At 53.0% G+C, this 17,029-nt stretch overlaps 1 protein-coding gene across 3 annotated transcripts in view; it reads right to left on the reverse strand.

Moving 5' to 3' along the window:
• EZR (ezrin) overlaps positions 1-17,029 on the reverse strand; it is a 45,634-nt gene that overhangs the window by 2,475 nt on the left and 26,130 nt on the right. For all 3 annotated transcript variants that reach the window (XM_060419304.1, XM_027972625.2, XM_027972626.2), the window contains exons 4-11: positions 16,119-16,214; positions 15,001-15,275; positions 14,398-14,481; positions 13,405-13,551; positions 5,080-5,176; positions 1,148-1,311; positions 805-935; positions 30-190 (exon numbers count right to left, since the gene is read on the reverse strand). In XM_060419304.1, coding sequence (XP_060275287.1) covers positions 30-190; positions 805-935; positions 1,148-1,311; positions 5,080-5,176; positions 13,405-13,551; positions 14,398-14,481; positions 15,001-15,275; positions 16,119-16,214 — 1,155 coding nt within the window. The remainder of the gene's footprint in view (positions 1-29; positions 191-804; positions 936-1,147; positions 1,312-5,079; positions 5,177-13,404; positions 13,552-14,397; positions 14,482-15,000; positions 15,276-16,118; positions 16,215-17,029) is intronic.

A 17,029-nucleotide genomic window follows, 5' to 3' on the forward strand; every position in this document is an offset into this window, starting at 1 on the left:
TAACTCAGCACAAGGCCGGCGGCTCCTACCAATTGCTCCTGGCTCTTGATCTGGTCCGCTGCCTGCCTCTCCAGCTCCTCCTTGGCGCGCAGCGCGGCCAGGCGGTCAGCCTCCAGGCGCCCCGCCTCCTCCTGGGCCCGCTTCCTCTCCTCCTCCAGCTTCAGCGCTCTCTGGATCTGGTCAGAGAGCTCTAGAGAGAGCGCAGAACCAGAGCCGCTCAAGGTATGGTCGGGGACCCCTCAAGTCCTGCCCCGATTTCCCCCCAGGGGACAGGATGGAACCTGGGCAGGAATCACCCCCATGCTGTGGAGTAGGGGACCGGGTTTGGGGCCGCTCCTCCCAAAGACCCTGCGGAGAGCACTGGGCAACTGTTTCCTTGGGGCTCAGAGGACCACATCCCCAGGGTGAGGACACCCTCCAGGCTGGCTGACCCCTCGCCCAGCTGCTCTCATCAAGACTGCTCGCCCGCTGTCGGTTTAGAAGGTGGGCCGTGCAGCACGGCTTGGGTGAGCTTGGCAGAGCCTTCGCGAACCTCCGCATCCTCATCAGAAACGGGGATAATTCAAACGTCACCCCATCGGACCCCGGGGAAATTTAAAAAGATTACGTCCAGAAGCATTTGGCACAGAACCCACAGAACTAGCTTCTAATCCAAGTAACCACTTTATCATGTCTCTTCTGAAAGTCTCTACTTTGGGTGTGAGCTTAACGGAGAGAGGTCCCTCTGGGTTGCCTGTGTGCCCACTATCCGACCCTCCCATCACAACCGGACCAGAGCCCCTCCTCCCAGGAGGCCCCACCCACCTTTCTCAGCCTTCCTGGTTTTTTCCTCGTAGTCCTGAAGCCTGAGCATCAGCTCCTCCTTCTCACGCATCATCTGCTCTTTTTCTCTCTCCACAGTTTCTCTCCTCTTTTTCTCGGTTTCCAACTGCTGCCTGTTTCCAGGAGGGGAAGGTAAGCCTGGTGTCCACACAGCAGCCTGCTCGTCCCAGCCCCAGGCCTGTCCACCCGGCAGAGGACACTGGTGACAGCACGGACCTCAGGTGCCCTGATGGCTCCCCGCCTCAGGGGGCCCGCACACAGGGAACCGCCAGCCCCGCCCCTCACCATTCTGCCCCGCCCCTTTCCCATCGCCCCGCCCCCTCACCGCTCCAGCTGCTTCTGGTGCTTCTCCTCCCGGGCCTGGGCCTTCATCTGCTGCACCTCAATGGTGTCAGGCTTCCGGCGGCGCATGTACAGCTCATGGTTCCCCATGCAGAGCTGCAGGATCCGCTTGTTGATCCGCAGGCGTGGGGCGTAGAACACGAAGTCCTGCAGGACAGAGCAGGGCGGACTCTGACTCGGGGACGCCGGGCCTCTGGCTTGCTTCTCCCAAACCCGACCCCACCCAGTTCTAGATTTCTCCTGTAAAAGGCGAGAGACAGGGAAAGCCCCTGACCCCAGCAACGGGGTGGGGCAGTGGGGGCAGGTGTCCTCCGTGCCAGGGGGGGGGAGCATCCTCCAGGACAAGCAGAGGGATTGTCTGTGCCCTCACCGGAACCCCGCAGCTGGACCAGCGGCTGACCTTGAGGCTAACATCCTCCTCTGATGTCTCCAGCCCCCAGTGGCCCCATCTCTGATTCTTGCCTGGACAGCGTAACTTCTCCTATTTGAGTTTCCGTCTCCTCCACCTCAAGCTTTCACTTCCCACCACTGCCAGCACACCGACTGGGGCATTGCTGGAACTTCAGTGCCAGCTGGGCAGCTCCAGGAGCCCGTATGAATGTCCTGGTGCACATGAAAGCCTTCGGGCTGACCCCCCCTTCCCCTCAGCTGCGCTCTCACCCACAGCAGGCCTCCGCGGTACCCCCTCCTCGGCCTGTTGTGTCCAATCCCACACGCCGGCAGCCACAGCACCCCCGGCTCGCTTCTCCTCCTCTGCGGCTGTCACTTAGGTGCCCACTGCAGCCAAGGGGAGACATCGGCCACAGGGGCTGCCAGCGCCTCACCCTGCCAGCCTGTCCTCTGTCTTCCACCCTGGGACAGCCTCTTGGAGCACTGGGCCATGTTCGCTTACCTCTACCTTGCTGGGACTAAACCCATGCTCTGTGTGGACACCTACTTGCCGGGCGACCGTTCACGCAGCCCTGCTGTGTCTGACCCCATGACCCTGGGCAAGTCCCTCCGCCACTCAGAGAGCCTCAGGGTCTTCAGCTGTACAATCAGTGGCTTTGTTGTCAGGACTGAGTCACAAAATTTTCCTGGGGACTGAGAAAGGCGTCTGGCACAGTGAAAGCTGGCTGATACAAGAAACGCCTGGCTCAGACTTTGGGCTGCCTTACGACACCGCTACTGGAAAGCCTTCTTGAAAACAACAGAAATCACAGCACCCAAGGGCTTCCTGACTCTGGGACCGCGTGGGCCTGGGACACAGTCTTCTTTCTTGGCCCCTGGTCACCTGTGTGACTAACACAGGTGACAGAGGGACAGTGTGGCTTAGAAACTCTGCCTGAAAGTTAGTTATCTGCTTCCTCTTCCTGCTGTCCTTGCTCCTGGGAACCACAGCACCCTCCGCATCCAGATGCCGCTACTGGAACAGGGGAGGGTGGTCTGAAACAAGGGACCAGGGCTGCACAACCCCAGGACTCCTGAAGCCTGCAGGAACCTGCCAGGCGAGCTGGTGGACACGCCCAGGAAGGACCTACTTAGGGCTCGGTCTCTCCACCTGTCCACAATCGCTGGGGAGGGAGTGATGGCAAGCCCTAGAGCCCACGCTGGGGAGGGAGTGATGGCAAGCCCTAGAGCCCATGGACTTCCTGGGCGGGGCTCTCCTTGGGGTTTCACAGCTTGTTATTAAGTCATCGGGTTTCCCAAGGAGCAGGGAGAAACAGGTATTTTATTATCCACCTTTCTCCTGTTACACAGGGGAAAGCCACCTCTCACGACTGCACAGCCGTGCTACCCAGCCAGGTGGGCCCTGGCTGTGGTTCCCAAGTATTTGCAAAGAAACTAATGAAAAATGTCACTTAAAGGAAAAAAAAAAAAAAAAAATCAAGGGTCAGAACTGCAGGTGACACTCCCCAGAGCACACAGCTGCCTGGACACAGGGCCTGTGAGTGCCGGGGATGGCGAAGGCACCCATCGGTGCGTGGGAGATGAGGAAACGCCTTGCGCTGCTTTTGAAGGTGGCCAGTTTCTGACTTCAAGTTAAAAACTAAAGGCTAACAATATTCAGAGATTTCTAAATCCACATCTCCAGCCCAGGCCTCCTGATGTGACTCGGGGCAGGCTGTCTAACTCTGGCAAGAGAATGAGATCCTCAAAACGAAAACCAGGAAAGCTCGAGGAAAGTGAATCCAAGGCCCCAGAGAAGCCGGTGAGCCTCCAGGCCGCCCCTTGCTTCAATTGGCTGGGCAGGGCTTGCTGTCAAGGGCAGGTCTCCACCCTTCTGCTTTTTTCATGGGGCACGAACCAGAGGCCCTTTTCCAAGGGGAGCCAGCTGTATCTCGGCCCAAAGCAGGGACACCCTTGCATCAGGGCTTTGACCGTTCATGACCAGAAGATCCCAGCACAGGAGTCAACACGGGGCCCCAAACCGCTGCATCTGAGCGGTCGGCCGGGAGGAGGAGCCACCAGGCCAGGACGCGGGGCTGGGGCTCAGCTGGGGGCTGCCTGGGCGCTGCCCTCCACATGGGCTCAGGGGTCCCTGCCCGTGTAGTAAGGTGACCTTGGGGGTTCCTTTTCTCTCTTCTAAGTAAAAGTGTAAACTTGGAAATTCTCTACTACCCCAGGCACAAAGCCTGAGACTGGGCAAAGCAGCCCTGGGAGGTCTGGGGGCCTCAGGGACTCACTCATTCCTCCAAACCAGTCCTTTACTCCACTGCCACAAGGTGCCTGAGCAGAGACCACCTCCCCCATGAGCCCCCCACCCCTGAACCCAGCCACCCGAAGCTGGTGCCCACCCCCCACCTCTCGTCTCCATCCAGATTTGTGCAGCTACGCTTTTAACTGCAACTGCACTGCCAGAGGGCACTTCCCTCACTTCCGTTTCACCTCTCCGCTGGTGTCCATACTTCACAGCCCTGCTCCGCTGTGCCCACCATCCTGGAGTCACACACCTGACACGCAGCACGCGACCTGCAAAGGCTTCTCCCTTTTTTCACCTTTAAGTGATGGCTTCACATAAAACCAGATTATAGTAAAAGTACACTCGGCTAACTCAACTCAGTGCATTACAACTGCCTCTGCTTGGGAGTTTATGATTATATCCTTTCAGCTTTTCAAAAGCTAAACTTAAACCCAATTTGAAAACACATGCAACTTAATTAATTCTTCAACAGTCTACCTAAAATTCCTGCTTCTGTCCGTAAACTTCTTAAAAAATGCTCTGAACAATCAGTAACATCTCAAGTGCAGCCTGTACGGGTCGCAGGCTCTCCTCACCGCCCCATGTCACCGCCCACATCACGCGGGTACACTATGACCCTTGGTTCGTGGTGCTGCATATTAATGTGACCTGTTACCATGGCGCCTGAGAGTCTGTATTAAATGTTTGTTTCATTTATAACAACTGTTCAACTACCCATGGAGCAGGAGTCAAGAGTTTGCAAACAGCAGGAGTACTGAAACCGCCTCTCAATAAGGACAATACTTGACCCCATGGTGTTCAGACCTCTGTTTTCCCCTTAGGACTAACCCCCAGGGGAGGAACAGCTAGAGAGCAATGCCACGCGCTCGCTGTCCCCTGAGCGGCAGCCATCAGCAAGCGCGCCCAAGGCCAGGAGGGCTCCGGAGCTGTGTCTCTCAGCCTAACGCTGTTAACTATGGAACCAAGATTACCCAAAACACGAAGTCCTCTTCCAAACCGTAATTTTGGTAAAATTCACAACAGGCTCTAAGGAGGGTAAGAGAATTCCTTCAAGCGGCAGTTTTTTTAAGAACAGATTTCCGAGTAGAAAACAAACTCCTCCCCTCTGCCCATCCGCCTGCACAGGCAGTTCTGAAATCACTGGCTCCTTGTCACGCACAGAAATCTGTTATCTTGGAGATGCATTTGGCTGCCAGAATGAAAAGCAGTAATGGTGACTGCCATGGACTTACGGGAGCCTTCTTGTCGATGGGCTTGATGACAAACTTCTTGTCATTGAAAGAGATGTTCCTGATCTCGCTCCAGGGGAAGCCGATCTTCGGGGTCAACCTGAGGTCCAAGAAAAAAAAAGGTGGGAGAAGTTACATGCGTACTTGGATTGGCTAAAGAAAGGTTTACAAACCCATTTTTTTTAAGTTCAATTACAAAAAGCATAAAGCGAGTCCAAGAATCACAACATGTAATATCCATCATAATCAAGACAGCTACCATCTATGCTGGGCGAGCTGACAGGTGGGGGTCAGTGAACATCGAGCTCTACGAGGCCTGGATAACGCTCCCATTTAACACATTTTTCTCAGTGACTGCGGCTTGTAATCTTGAGGTCAACTTGGATGCCTAGCCTGGCACATCCTTTCATCCTTTGAAACCGCTCTTAACAACCATCCTTTGCAATTCATTGCCACATCACCACCCTGACACCTCTCACGGGCCAGCAGCCTACTTCCCGTCTGCCTGTCTGATTAATGTCCCGTTTGGTCACTCCATTCCCCTCCTCAAAAATGCCAACACAGCCCTCACCCCCACCCAGTTTCTACTGATGAAACCCACAGTCCTTAACTTGGTATCCAAGAGCCTTCTAACCGAGCCCCAGCAGCCGGGTTCAGCCCATCCTATCAACACAGAGTTCACTGCCTGCCACCCCTTGCCTGGAAGGATCTCCCACCCAACACCTCCCCCCCCCACCGCCCCTGCAACCATTCCCAGACCTGCAGCTCAGGCCAGCTCACTCTCCGTCTTTCGACAGCCCTTCGCCCTCTCCAGGTGCCGTCCCTTCTATGACACAAACTATTCTTGTGTTATTCACATTACTGCATTATTACTGAGCTCTCTGAACACCAGGCAGGCACATGTTCTGACGGCCTAGAGTATGTCCCGTGTTTTGCTCTACCCAGAGCAGCTGCTCACTAACAGAGAAGGAAAGGGCTTGGCATGGTTCAAGTCCAGCCTTTACTTGCTGACTGGGTCTAGGTGGCCACTTCATTGCTGCAAGTGGAGGTGTTCAGGTCCCCCCGTCACTGTATCGTTGTCTGTTTCTCCCTTCAGAAAATGTTTGTCTTTAGGTGCTCTGATGCCGGGTGCTCGCATATGTATAATTGTTACATCTTGCTGAGCTGCAGGCTTGGTGTGGATGCGGCTCCTTTGGCTTTCATTTGCATGATGCAGGTCCTCCTGGCTGGCCAGACACCTTCCTGGACGTGTTCCAGGCCAGCGCTTGGATCACACCCTAACGAGAGCCCCACTGCGGTCCTACCCCGTCACGACTCGTCCACCACTGGCCGAAACTCTGGGGTTTTAATTAGCATTCCTGGGAAGGGTCACTATGAATTTAAGACCACATTGCTCTACAAACTTCATAATTCCCACCCTATTCTTTCTTTTTTCCCCTTGGGAGACAGAGCCCCACCCTCCTCACAACTGGGGTGACTAGGATGGGAGGGTGCCATCCCTCCTCCCCAGATGGGAAACAAAGCCCCTCCTCTCTTTCTGGGAAGCACCAGGAGCCCTTTTCTGGCTTTTGCCTGGAAGAGTCCTCCACCCTATTCTTGCAATACATTTACCTTGGATACCTTTCCAGAAGTAAGGACAGATCCTCAAGGCATCTTTCAAAGATGCTGCTGTCAAAAACACTCCTTGCCTGTGTACCATAAACCTCCAACTTAGCAAAGAAAAAGGGCGGAGAGGCTTCCACTGCCTACCAGCATGTCTAACCAAAAACGGATGAGCAACGTAGGTCCTGCTATGATGATGCAAGCCGGGTCAAAGCAGTGGGGTGGCCTCTGAAGGCCAAGAGAGGGCACCTAAGCCTCTTCTGGGACCCAGGAGTCAGGGCACTGGCCAGGCTGTGGTTTAAGGGCCAAGCCCTCCTGGTATGCATCCTTTTGTAAGCGCTCTCCTATAGGACCATCAGTGCCCCTTGAAATACGTCTGGTTAACACGCTTCACAGCACTCAAAAAAGCACGCAGGGAGTTTGTTCAATCATCACATATGAGATATATAATGTTGTTTAGTAGTTAAGTCATGAATGACTCTTTTGCCAAACCCAAGGACTGTAGCCCGCCTGACTACATGGGATTTCCCAGGCAAGAATACTGGAGTGGGTTGCCATTTCCTCCCCCAGGGGAATCTTTCCAACCCAGGTATCGAACGCGAGTTTCCTGCCTTCGCAGGCGGATTCTTGACTGCTGAACCACTGGCAAAGCCCTATCACTTAAAGTCATTTTGTTTACAGGTCTCTGAATACTGGAAAAGGAGCTCAGCACATCATCTGTCCCTGCCGTGGACGTCAGCCTCCGTCCTTCCACTGAAAAGCTGTGGAGGAGAAACACCACGCAGGCATCAGCTGCTTCAGAACACTTTGCTCCAGAACACACGGCCAGCATGCTGGGAAGGGCAGAGGTGCTGGAACCAGCCTCAGCCGTGCAGTCAGCACTGCGGACCGGGCTTCCCACGCCCTGAACTTACAAGAGCCAATGATTTGGTCTCGGCTCCTAGTTTTATCTGGGTGTCTCCCAACAGCTTCTAACACAGAAAACTCGGACCTTCAGGCTAGACAGGCATGTTTCTCTCAAGAGCTGGGCACCCGGTCTCCATGGCCTCCAGCTTCTGCTTTCTGCTGTCCCTGCAAAGTTTATCTTTGTAAGAGTGAAACCTCATATAACAATCTAGAGTCTCCATAAACGTGACTGTAGGAACAAAGATAAGGACTATCCGTGAAAATTCTGATTCACTTTTGAGTTAAAGAACCTCCTTTAATTCTTGGCCATAATTGTAAGCCGACAAAGGTATTTCTTTTTCTTTTCTTGAGTTTACTTACAGGACACAAACAGAAAAAGACCAACAGAGAAAATTTCTAAATGATTTATATAAGTCTGTTATGCTCAGTTATGTCCAACTCTCTGTGACCCCATAGACTGTAGCTCCTCTGTCCACAGAATTATCCTGGAAAGAATACTGCAGTGGGTTGCCATGTCCTCCTCCAAGGGATCTTCCCATCCCAGGGATTGAACCTGCGTCTGTTATGTCTCCTACACTGGCAAGCAGATTCTTCACCACTGTGCCACCTGGGACGCCCAAGTCTGTCCTTACTTTAAGAAGAATTTTTTTTTTAAGTATAATTCGAGAATAACAGGGAACCAGAGCTCTTTGGAGAAACAGCCAATCCCAGGGCTGGAGCAGGGTCTGGGACATCTGGAGGTAAGAAGTGACTTGAAAATCTGGGGTCAGAGGAGGGCATAGGAGCCAACTCAAAGGAGCTCCAAAACGCAAATCTCAATCTGAGCAACAAAATAACACATACCCATGAGTCCATATTAATGTCAGTAACTAAACAATGAATAGAGAGGAGAAAGTGGCTCCTTTCAGTAGAATTCCATTAATATCTATAAACAAAATTATCTTTAAAACAAATCACTTCTCAAATACCACAGTAATAAGTGTTTCATCCAAGTCCCAATAATGAATGTAGAATAGATCCAAGTATAATAAATAGGATATTCAATGGACTCTTCCCTAAATATACTTATCGATCCCAAAAAGGAGGAGAGTATCTTTGCAAGAAGCCAGGCAGATGTCACCTTGCCCTGAGATTCAAGTCAACACCAAAAGCAGGGTATTCCGGCATCACATGCCATGCGGCAGGGTATGGCAGCACTTTTGTGGGATTCTTGCCCAAAGTGCACACCTCAGATCCTATCGTGGGAAAGGGTCAGATCCGAGGTGAGGGATTTTCTCAAGAGTCAATGTCAGTACTCTTCACAGGTGTCAAGGCTGTGACAGACAGACTGTGGGACTGTCCCAGATGGAAGGAGACTGGGGGTCGGGGGGAAGCTAAGGGTGGCGACTGAATGTAGGTGGGATTCCAGGCAGATCCTGGGCAGAAAAGGGACACGAATGGACAGCTGAAATCATGGGAAGACCGTGCACAGACTGTCAAGAGCATCGCCTATCAGGGTGAACACACTGACTGTGCTACCTGGACCCTGCTTTATGTGAAATGCTAACACGTGGGGAGAGGCTTCCCTGGTGGCTCCACTTGCCAAGGCAGGAGGTGCGCACTCGACCCCTGGGTTGGGAAGATCCCCGGGAGAAGGAAATGGTAACCCACTCTGGGAAGTCCCATGGAGAGAGGAGCCTGGGGGCGACAGTCCACGGGGCACAGAGAGTCGGACATGACCGAGCAACTGAACAACATCTGGGCAAGGGCATATGGGAATTCTTTGCACTTAACTATTTTTGGAAACTTTCTGAAGTCTGAAATGATTTCAAAGTGAAAAAATGGTTAAAAACATTTAAATTTGAGACTTCCCTGGCAGTTCAGTAGTTAAAGACTATGAGCTTCCAATGCATTGGTGCAGGTTCAATCCCTGGTCGGGGAACTGATACAGCCAAAAAAAAAAAAATCAAAACATGAAGCAGACGGTGATGATGGTGTTCCACACTGTGACAGGAGTTTGCAGGCATGTGTGTATCTAATATCAGCAAATGAGCACTCAAGAATTGTGAATTTCATTTAAATTTTTACATAAAAAAACCCAAACAACCATATTACTACTCAGTCGCGAAGTCGTGTCTAACTATGACCCCATGGACTATAGCCAGTCTCCTCTGTCCATGAAATTCTCCAGGCAAGAATACTGGAGTGGGTTGCCATTTCCTTCTCCAGGGGAGCTTCCCGACCCAGGCATCAAACCCACCATCTCCTGCACTGGCAGGCTGGTTATTTACCACCAAGTTGCCTGGGAAGCCACAAAACAGACTTGAGCTCTAGTAACTAATGGGCATTTTGGGGTGAGTATACAGATGCCTGCAATCTACTTTAAAATGTGTCCAAAGGAGGGTGTGGGGACAGAGGGTAGTGACATGTAGATGGGGGAGGCGTCACAAAGCAAGAGGTTAAATGCCAGCAGTGGAACCTTGGTTGCAGGCATATGGGATTCGCTATAAAATACTTCCTGTATTGCAGTTCATTTGAAACTTTTCATTGGAGGAGTTTAAAAAGGTCTGGTGGGAGGACGGGCTGGAGATCAAAATTTGGCCTCAGAGATGGGGAAGAGCAGGCAGAACTGCCAAGTCACCCCCCACCCCCACCCCCCGGGCAGGGATGAGCCTAAAGGTCTGCCGACACCTCTAGGTGGAGGAAAAGTCGGTTAACCTGGCCCTGCCCTCCCCTATCAGGAGGGACCAACCCTCTCTGCAGGGCCGGAGCATCCAAAAACTCCCTGCACCCTGTTTCTGCCGCATTAACAGTCACCAAGGCGCCCCCCACCACGTGTCCAGACTCTCTTCTTGGCCAGTCTGAGCTGGGCTTTTAAACCTCTTCCACGAGGTGCTCTAACTCTTTCCGGAGGGGTCCTTGTGGAAACAAACTTGTGTCAGAAACCCAGCTAGTCAATAAATAAAATCTGTTTTGTGTTCAAACTGGGGTACCAACGACAGAAAGGAGAGGATGGTCTGACAACTATGATCCTGATATACCTGTGAATTCACGAATCATAAAATCCCTTTTTGTTCTCCTCGGAGATGCAGGTAAGCCACCAATGATGAATAAGGCGCAAAGATGTAACACCAGTGCCCCTCCCCACTGAAGAGAATACCTGCTGGGAGCAAAATTTTTAGAAACTGGAAAGAATTACATATTTTCAAATGGGTGAAGCATTTCTAACGCTCATCAACGAAATGGAAATCAGGATGTGTGATTACAAGCATGGGTGAGCAATGTGAGGGGAGAGACACCGGCCTTCATCTCGTCCCCATCCCCTCCTGCTGCAGCCACAACCCACACACAGAGGCCCAAAGGAGTAAGCTCTGGAAGCAACGAGGCTGGGGAAAGAGGGATTCCAAAAGGCCCAAGAGCTTGCGGCAGATCAGGCTCCTCTAATCTTCTGGGTTTGTTTTTGGCCGGGCAGTTGTCACAAGGCTAATCTCAACTTTCCCTGCCCCAGGCTGACGCGGGCGTCAGCAGCCCACGCCCTCTCCTCTCTGAATCAAGGGTTTACAGAAAGACAAGTACTTCCCACTTGACTGTTACATACACAATATAAAAGGAACCCCAAGAAACATCCCCCATCCTGGCATGTTTAATACAAAAAAGGATAAGCTTTTCAGTAAAGACACCTGCTTATCTGCAGGGCTTCCCTGGTGGTTCAGTAGTAAAGAATCTGCCTGCAATTCAGGAGCCACAGAAGATGCAGGTTCGATGCCTGGGTCAGGAAGATCCCCTGGAGGAGGAAACAGCAATCCACTCCAGTATGCCTGCCTGGAAAATCCCATGGACGGAGAAGAACGGAGGGCTACAATCCATGAGATTGCAAAGAGTCAGACACAACTGAAGTGACTCAGCCTGTATTCACAAAGCGCACCAGGTCTCTATCACAGAGCAGATTTCTCCCTTGAGCAGCGCTCCAGGTCCTCATGGTGCTCCACCATCAGCTCCACGGCTGAGGGTCAGCCTTTAACACAGCTTTACCACAGCTAAGCGCAGTCACTGCGTTCCTCAGACCCAGCCACAATCTCCTGCTCATCCGAGGAAGGGACTTGTCAGTATTTGCTTCAAAGGAGCACAGCTCTGACTACGGAAGAACTAAGCGACCTGCCCGCAGGAGCGGGGAGGGGGGAAGCAAGGCGTGCCCCACGCCCCCCCGGGTCTTCTTCAGGGAGAAGACCCTTTAAGAGGCCACTCATTCCACAGCTCAGCTGAGGGGTGGGTGGGAGCCGGAGGGGAGAGGCAGGGCTGGGGGAGCCAAGCGGCTCACTCAGGTTTCTCCTAGGAGGAAAGGGGCATTTACGTGGGTGGGGAGGCGTGGTGATGAGCTGACAGCAGCAAGTTCTTGCCCCTGGCAGTGTCCCGCAGCTTGAAAAACCTGTTGGGACAGCCCTGGCTGTGGCTATGTTACAAGATCTGCTCATTCAGTTCAGAGACAGAAGCGGTTTCCCACGCATGTTATCACGAGGCCATGGTGCTCCCCTAGGACTGGTCCTGAGACCCTGACTCATCCAGGCTGGTCACACCTGGGTCCAGCGGAAGGAGTGCACCGAGTCCTCAGGGACTCACTTCTGGGTCTTCAGATGAGTCCTTGCGCTCCTCTCTAAGCGAGCCACGGCCTAAGTGTAACTAGAGTCCTCTGATTGGCACCACGCCTTCCGGTGGGTGGATAAAGGCGCTCCTCCATCCACTCTGGGGCAGGGAATGTCCTACACAGACCTCACCTCCCAGGAGAAAGCAAACTGCCTGCCAATGCAGGAGACACAGGTTCGATCCCTGGGTTAGAAAGATCCCTGGAGGAGGAAAGGGCAACCCACTCCAGTATTCTCGATTGGAGAATCCCATGGACAGAGGAGCCTGACGGGCTACAGGCCATGGGGTTGCAGAGAGTCGGACACACTGAATCACCAAACAACAAACGACATCGTCTGTCAAAAGCAGTGCTAGTCTGCTCTTGATCATGGCGCGGGGGGCAGCGTGCCTGGGGCATGGGGGAGCAGAGACCGCTAACACGAGAGCAGGTAAGACAGGGGAGCTACCACTCCAAGACCAAGCAGCAGGGACCTGCCGTGGAAAACGCGCCCTCAAAAAAAAAAAAAAAAGAAAACGCGCCCTCGCTCAATCAGAACAATCTTTTCCTGTGAATCCAGCTCCTTGGCAGGAAAAAGGCATCTGTGCAGAGTTGGTAACCACGGGGATGGGCAAAGGAAGTCGGGGCGGGGTCGGAGGCAGCCCTGCATTGCAGAAGAGCCCAGTCAACAAACATTAACACTCTGAGAGGCAATCGGATACCTCCCACAAGTTGAGGATTTAGCTAAACTGTCTGTACATAAAGACTATTGTTTACAGAATCTTAAGATCTCGGTAAGATCACAAATATTCTTGGCCAGATTAGCACAAGCCTCAAGCTGCCTAGCACTGCTAGCTGGTAGCTGTGGGTAGCCTCAGAGGAGGGGGTGGGGTGCCCTCCTGCAGCTCTGTTCTGTCTTTCACAAGCTCCAGAGCCTCTGAGGTCATGGACCCTGGTGGTCCCCCTGCTGGGCCCCTCACCACGTGCTACATGGGCTGATAGGCAGGCTGAGAGAGAAATAACAGGAGAGAAGGAACACGCACCTCTGGACCAGCCTCCCACATGGCCACGTCACAGCTGTGAAGCCCTTTAAGCGGCAGACGCTGGGCCGATCAGTTGCTAGGTAAATACTGACGGTAACCCACGTGCATATCTGCCACTTCCCGCACTGTTTCCAGGCCCGACTACCCCACCAACAAAAGACAACATAAAGTTCGACTCACTTATCGTCTTTCTCATAGATATTTAGTCCAAGGGCATCAACGCCGAGCCAAAGGTCTGTTCCTTTCTTATTTTTTATCTCAAAATAGTTGATCCCGTACATTTCCAGGTCCTGGGCGATCTTCAGGTATTCCAGCATGGCGCTGTCTCTATGTGGGGAGAACGGACACGGGTGTGAGCCGCGTGCAACAGTTACACCAGCGCCTCCACTGCGGCGCCTCTGCCAGCCTGTGACCCGAGCAGGCCCCCAGCCGTCCTGGACACTGACCGCTGACACCCTTCACACGTTAGGAAAGGACCAAACTGGATCACACTGGTTCCTCTGGACGCAGAGGACTTCCCTGTATAACCCCATCGCTGGGCATGATCCTGTCTCCCGGCCGCCCACGTGATGCCTCAGGGGGCCCCAGGAGCTTGCCCCGCCTCTGCCCTCCCCGATCCACCTCACTAGGAGCACAGAAGATGCTCGGGTCAGAGAGGAAAGGCCAAGGACACACGGTCTCCAAGGCCCAAACTGCCCATGAAGTGCAGTTGCCAGGACATCAGCGCTGCTGCCAGCGCCCGAGAGGACGACAGGACAGACCTCCCACATGCCCCTCTGGTGCTTCTTTAATAGCAAGTGTTTCTCTCTCGGGATCTTTTTCAACACTGACACCCTTTTAAGGACAACCACCTTATGGACTTTGAATGAAACAGCGTGCCTGATGGTCTGTGAACAATGCTCTGGCCCCCAGGATGAAACTGAAGCATCTCAGACACAAGTTTTTCTTTCCTCTCAAACAAGGAGAAGGCCTGAGGGTGTGAAGGTATAATCTGAACCACTTCTGGCTCTGGGGAAGTAGGGAAGAACACCTGGCTTTAAGAAGAAACCACACTGGCAGCTCGTTACACCTTCCCTGCCAGGAACCGGCCACCAGTGGCCCCGAGCGGGTCACCGAGTCCCCCGAAGGACCGTAACGGGAGTCTCCCCTGAGAAGACAGAGCCCAGCACTCACTTGAGCATCCCGCGGTGCTCGGCGTGCCACACCTGGATGCGGTCCTCCCACTGGTCCCTGGTGAGCTTGTGCTGGTCCATGACTCTGGGTGGCAAAGGAAGAGGGCGCAGGGCCGTCAATCACCCCAAAGTCTGGGAGAGGCGAGTGACCGGCCACGGCCCAGCCTCACCCAAACCATGACTTTTTTTTCTCCCAAATAAAACCATCTACTTCCTAATATACAACATTTCTGACAATTAACAGAACTGGACAATTAAGAACCTGGAATGAGAGGAGCCTTGTCTTCTGGAAAAATTTTGAAAAGGTATTTTATACTAAGCAGCCTCTTCTTCCAAAAGGGGTCAATTATGTGACCACTAGTAAATAAAAGATTTAACAGGGGCCAACTTATCATCCACCAGGGAGAGCCAAGAAGCCACGTCACGCCTGTGAGGCCGGCCCTGCCCTGCTGAGTGTCTCTACCGCAGGCCCCGTTCAGGGGCGGGCGGGCGGAGGGGATCAGGGCCTGGGGGAGTGCTGCGCTGCAGGCCTTGCAGAGAACCCACCCTGCACCAGCCCTGCTCGCTGACCCCAACCCACCGCCCTCAAGGCCCGCCGGCTGACCTCTGGGGGATGAGCCGCTCGGAGCCAAGGTACCCGGCCTTGTGCAGCTCCTTGTTGTAGTCGCCGAACTTGGCCTGCACGGCGTAGGAGCCCAGGAGCACAGCGGTCTCAGGCGGGCAGTAGATCTCGTCGCTGAGGATGCCCTCCTTCACTTGCAGGAAGAAGAGCTTCTGCGTGATGTCCTGGATGAGCTCCTCAGCCACATCCTCGGGGTAGAACTTGGCCCGGAACTTGAACTGCAGCGGGCTCTCCTTCCTGACCTCCTGGGCAGACACCTGGGTCGGGGGAAGCCAGACACTCATTGCAAGGTCCACCCACAGACAGAGACCCGCCAGCCCGGCACAAGCTGAACCACTGGCTCAAAGGGTCCGGCAGGCCGGTTTTCAGAAGGTAATGGTGACTCTGAAAGTCACCTTTTTAGCATGGAAGACAGAGGCAGGTGAGAATCCTGTGACACCCTCACAAGAGCCCCAGCCCTGGTTTTCTGGGGTGGCGATGCTGTAACTCCGGGGCCTGTCCAAGTGACCTGTGAATCCGGCCTCTGTCCATAGGGCCAGGCCAGCCCAGGACCACGGCCTCGCTCTCACTAACTCTTCACGGCCTCCCCCCAGCTCTTGCGTGCCTCCAACTGCCCTCCTGCTGCTAGGTACAGTAATACGGGAGGAAAGCGGACTTGGAGAAAAGGGAGAAACGGTCTGGAGAAAAGACACAGCTTACTGCTTTTCTTTGTAATTGTTAATGGAATTATCCAGACTGTAGAGTTGGAAGGAACTCTTATCACAGGCCCGAACAAAGCAGTAAACAAGACTTACAAAACACTGGATGATTCATGGTTTTTAAGATTAACAGTCTCATTAGGGAGAAAAAAAAAAAAAAAAAAAACAACAAAACTAAGGTCAACTAAAACCTAAGCGATTATGCATCACGTACTCCAGTAAGGAGAAAGACCAGGGTCTAATTTCCATCCACTATCCCAGTTTACCTGAAACCAGCAACCTTTCTGTCTATAAAAACTTTTACACAAATAGAAAGGAACAGAAAACAAAAGACAGAGTTTCAACGTCAACAGAGCAGACCAAACCCAATTAATAGCCTGTAAATAGTTAACTCTGACTTACCTTTTTATCAAGTTTCAACCACGTAGGAAATCCTTTGTTATCCACATACTGGAGGCCAAAGTACCACACTTCCCTAAGGCCGATGGTCTTAACCACCTGTAGGAAAGGGATGGGGGTTGGAACTGTCATGAGGAGCTCTCTGGAGGGGCACTGGCCCCAGGGAGCCCCGCCACGGGGTGCAGCAGACCCTCCACGAGAGCGAGGCACTGGCTTTGTCACACCGGGCAGCCTTCCCTACGCGGCCTGTTACCAACAGACACCAGCCATCCAGTCTTTTTTGTTTTTAGGCCACATGGTGTCTGGGCTCCTAGTTCCCTGACCAGGAATCGAACCTGGGCCGAGAGCAGTGAAAGTCCCGAGTCCTAACCACTGGACCGCCAGGGAAGTCCTTGAAACACTTGCTTTAATACACGTTTCAGCAGTGTTAGGGATAACAAAGCTTATAATGTCACCCTTACTGCTCTGGCCCCCATCAGTTTCCTGAGTAAAGACAGCCAGGTGGGCTGCAGGGGGCACACAGAGACGGGGGACAAACCAGGGTCACCAGCAAAGGTGTGTGTGCCGCAGGTGTGGCTGTTCCCACCAGGGGTGCCCACGTGCAGAGGCAGCAAGCTTCCAGGGACAAGGGGGTGCTCAGCTTCACACGCGCCAAGGGGTGACTCTAACCTCCCCTAGAAATGTGAAATTCTGATACAGGAAGGGAGAATTCAGCCCAGGTCATAGGGAGAGCTTCCGTTTTAAATTCTCTCTAGTACTAGGGAAAAGTCTCCCGTGGCTGGTTAGAGAGAGTCCCACGTTGGTTATTTTTGTGCCTTGAAGCCAAAAAGCAATTTGCTGTGGACACTTGCTGAATATCATCAAAACCGAGTCCTAGGATTTCGCTGTAGAAATTCTATAACACGTAATGTTAA

This window comes from Ovis aries, chromosome 8 (assembly GCF_016772045.2).
Source record: "Ovis aries strain OAR_USU_Benz2616 breed Rambouillet chromosome 8, ARS-UI_Ramb_v3.0, whole genome shotgun sequence".
Lineage (NCBI taxonomy): Eukaryota > Metazoa > Chordata > Mammalia > Artiodactyla > Bovidae > Ovis > Ovis aries.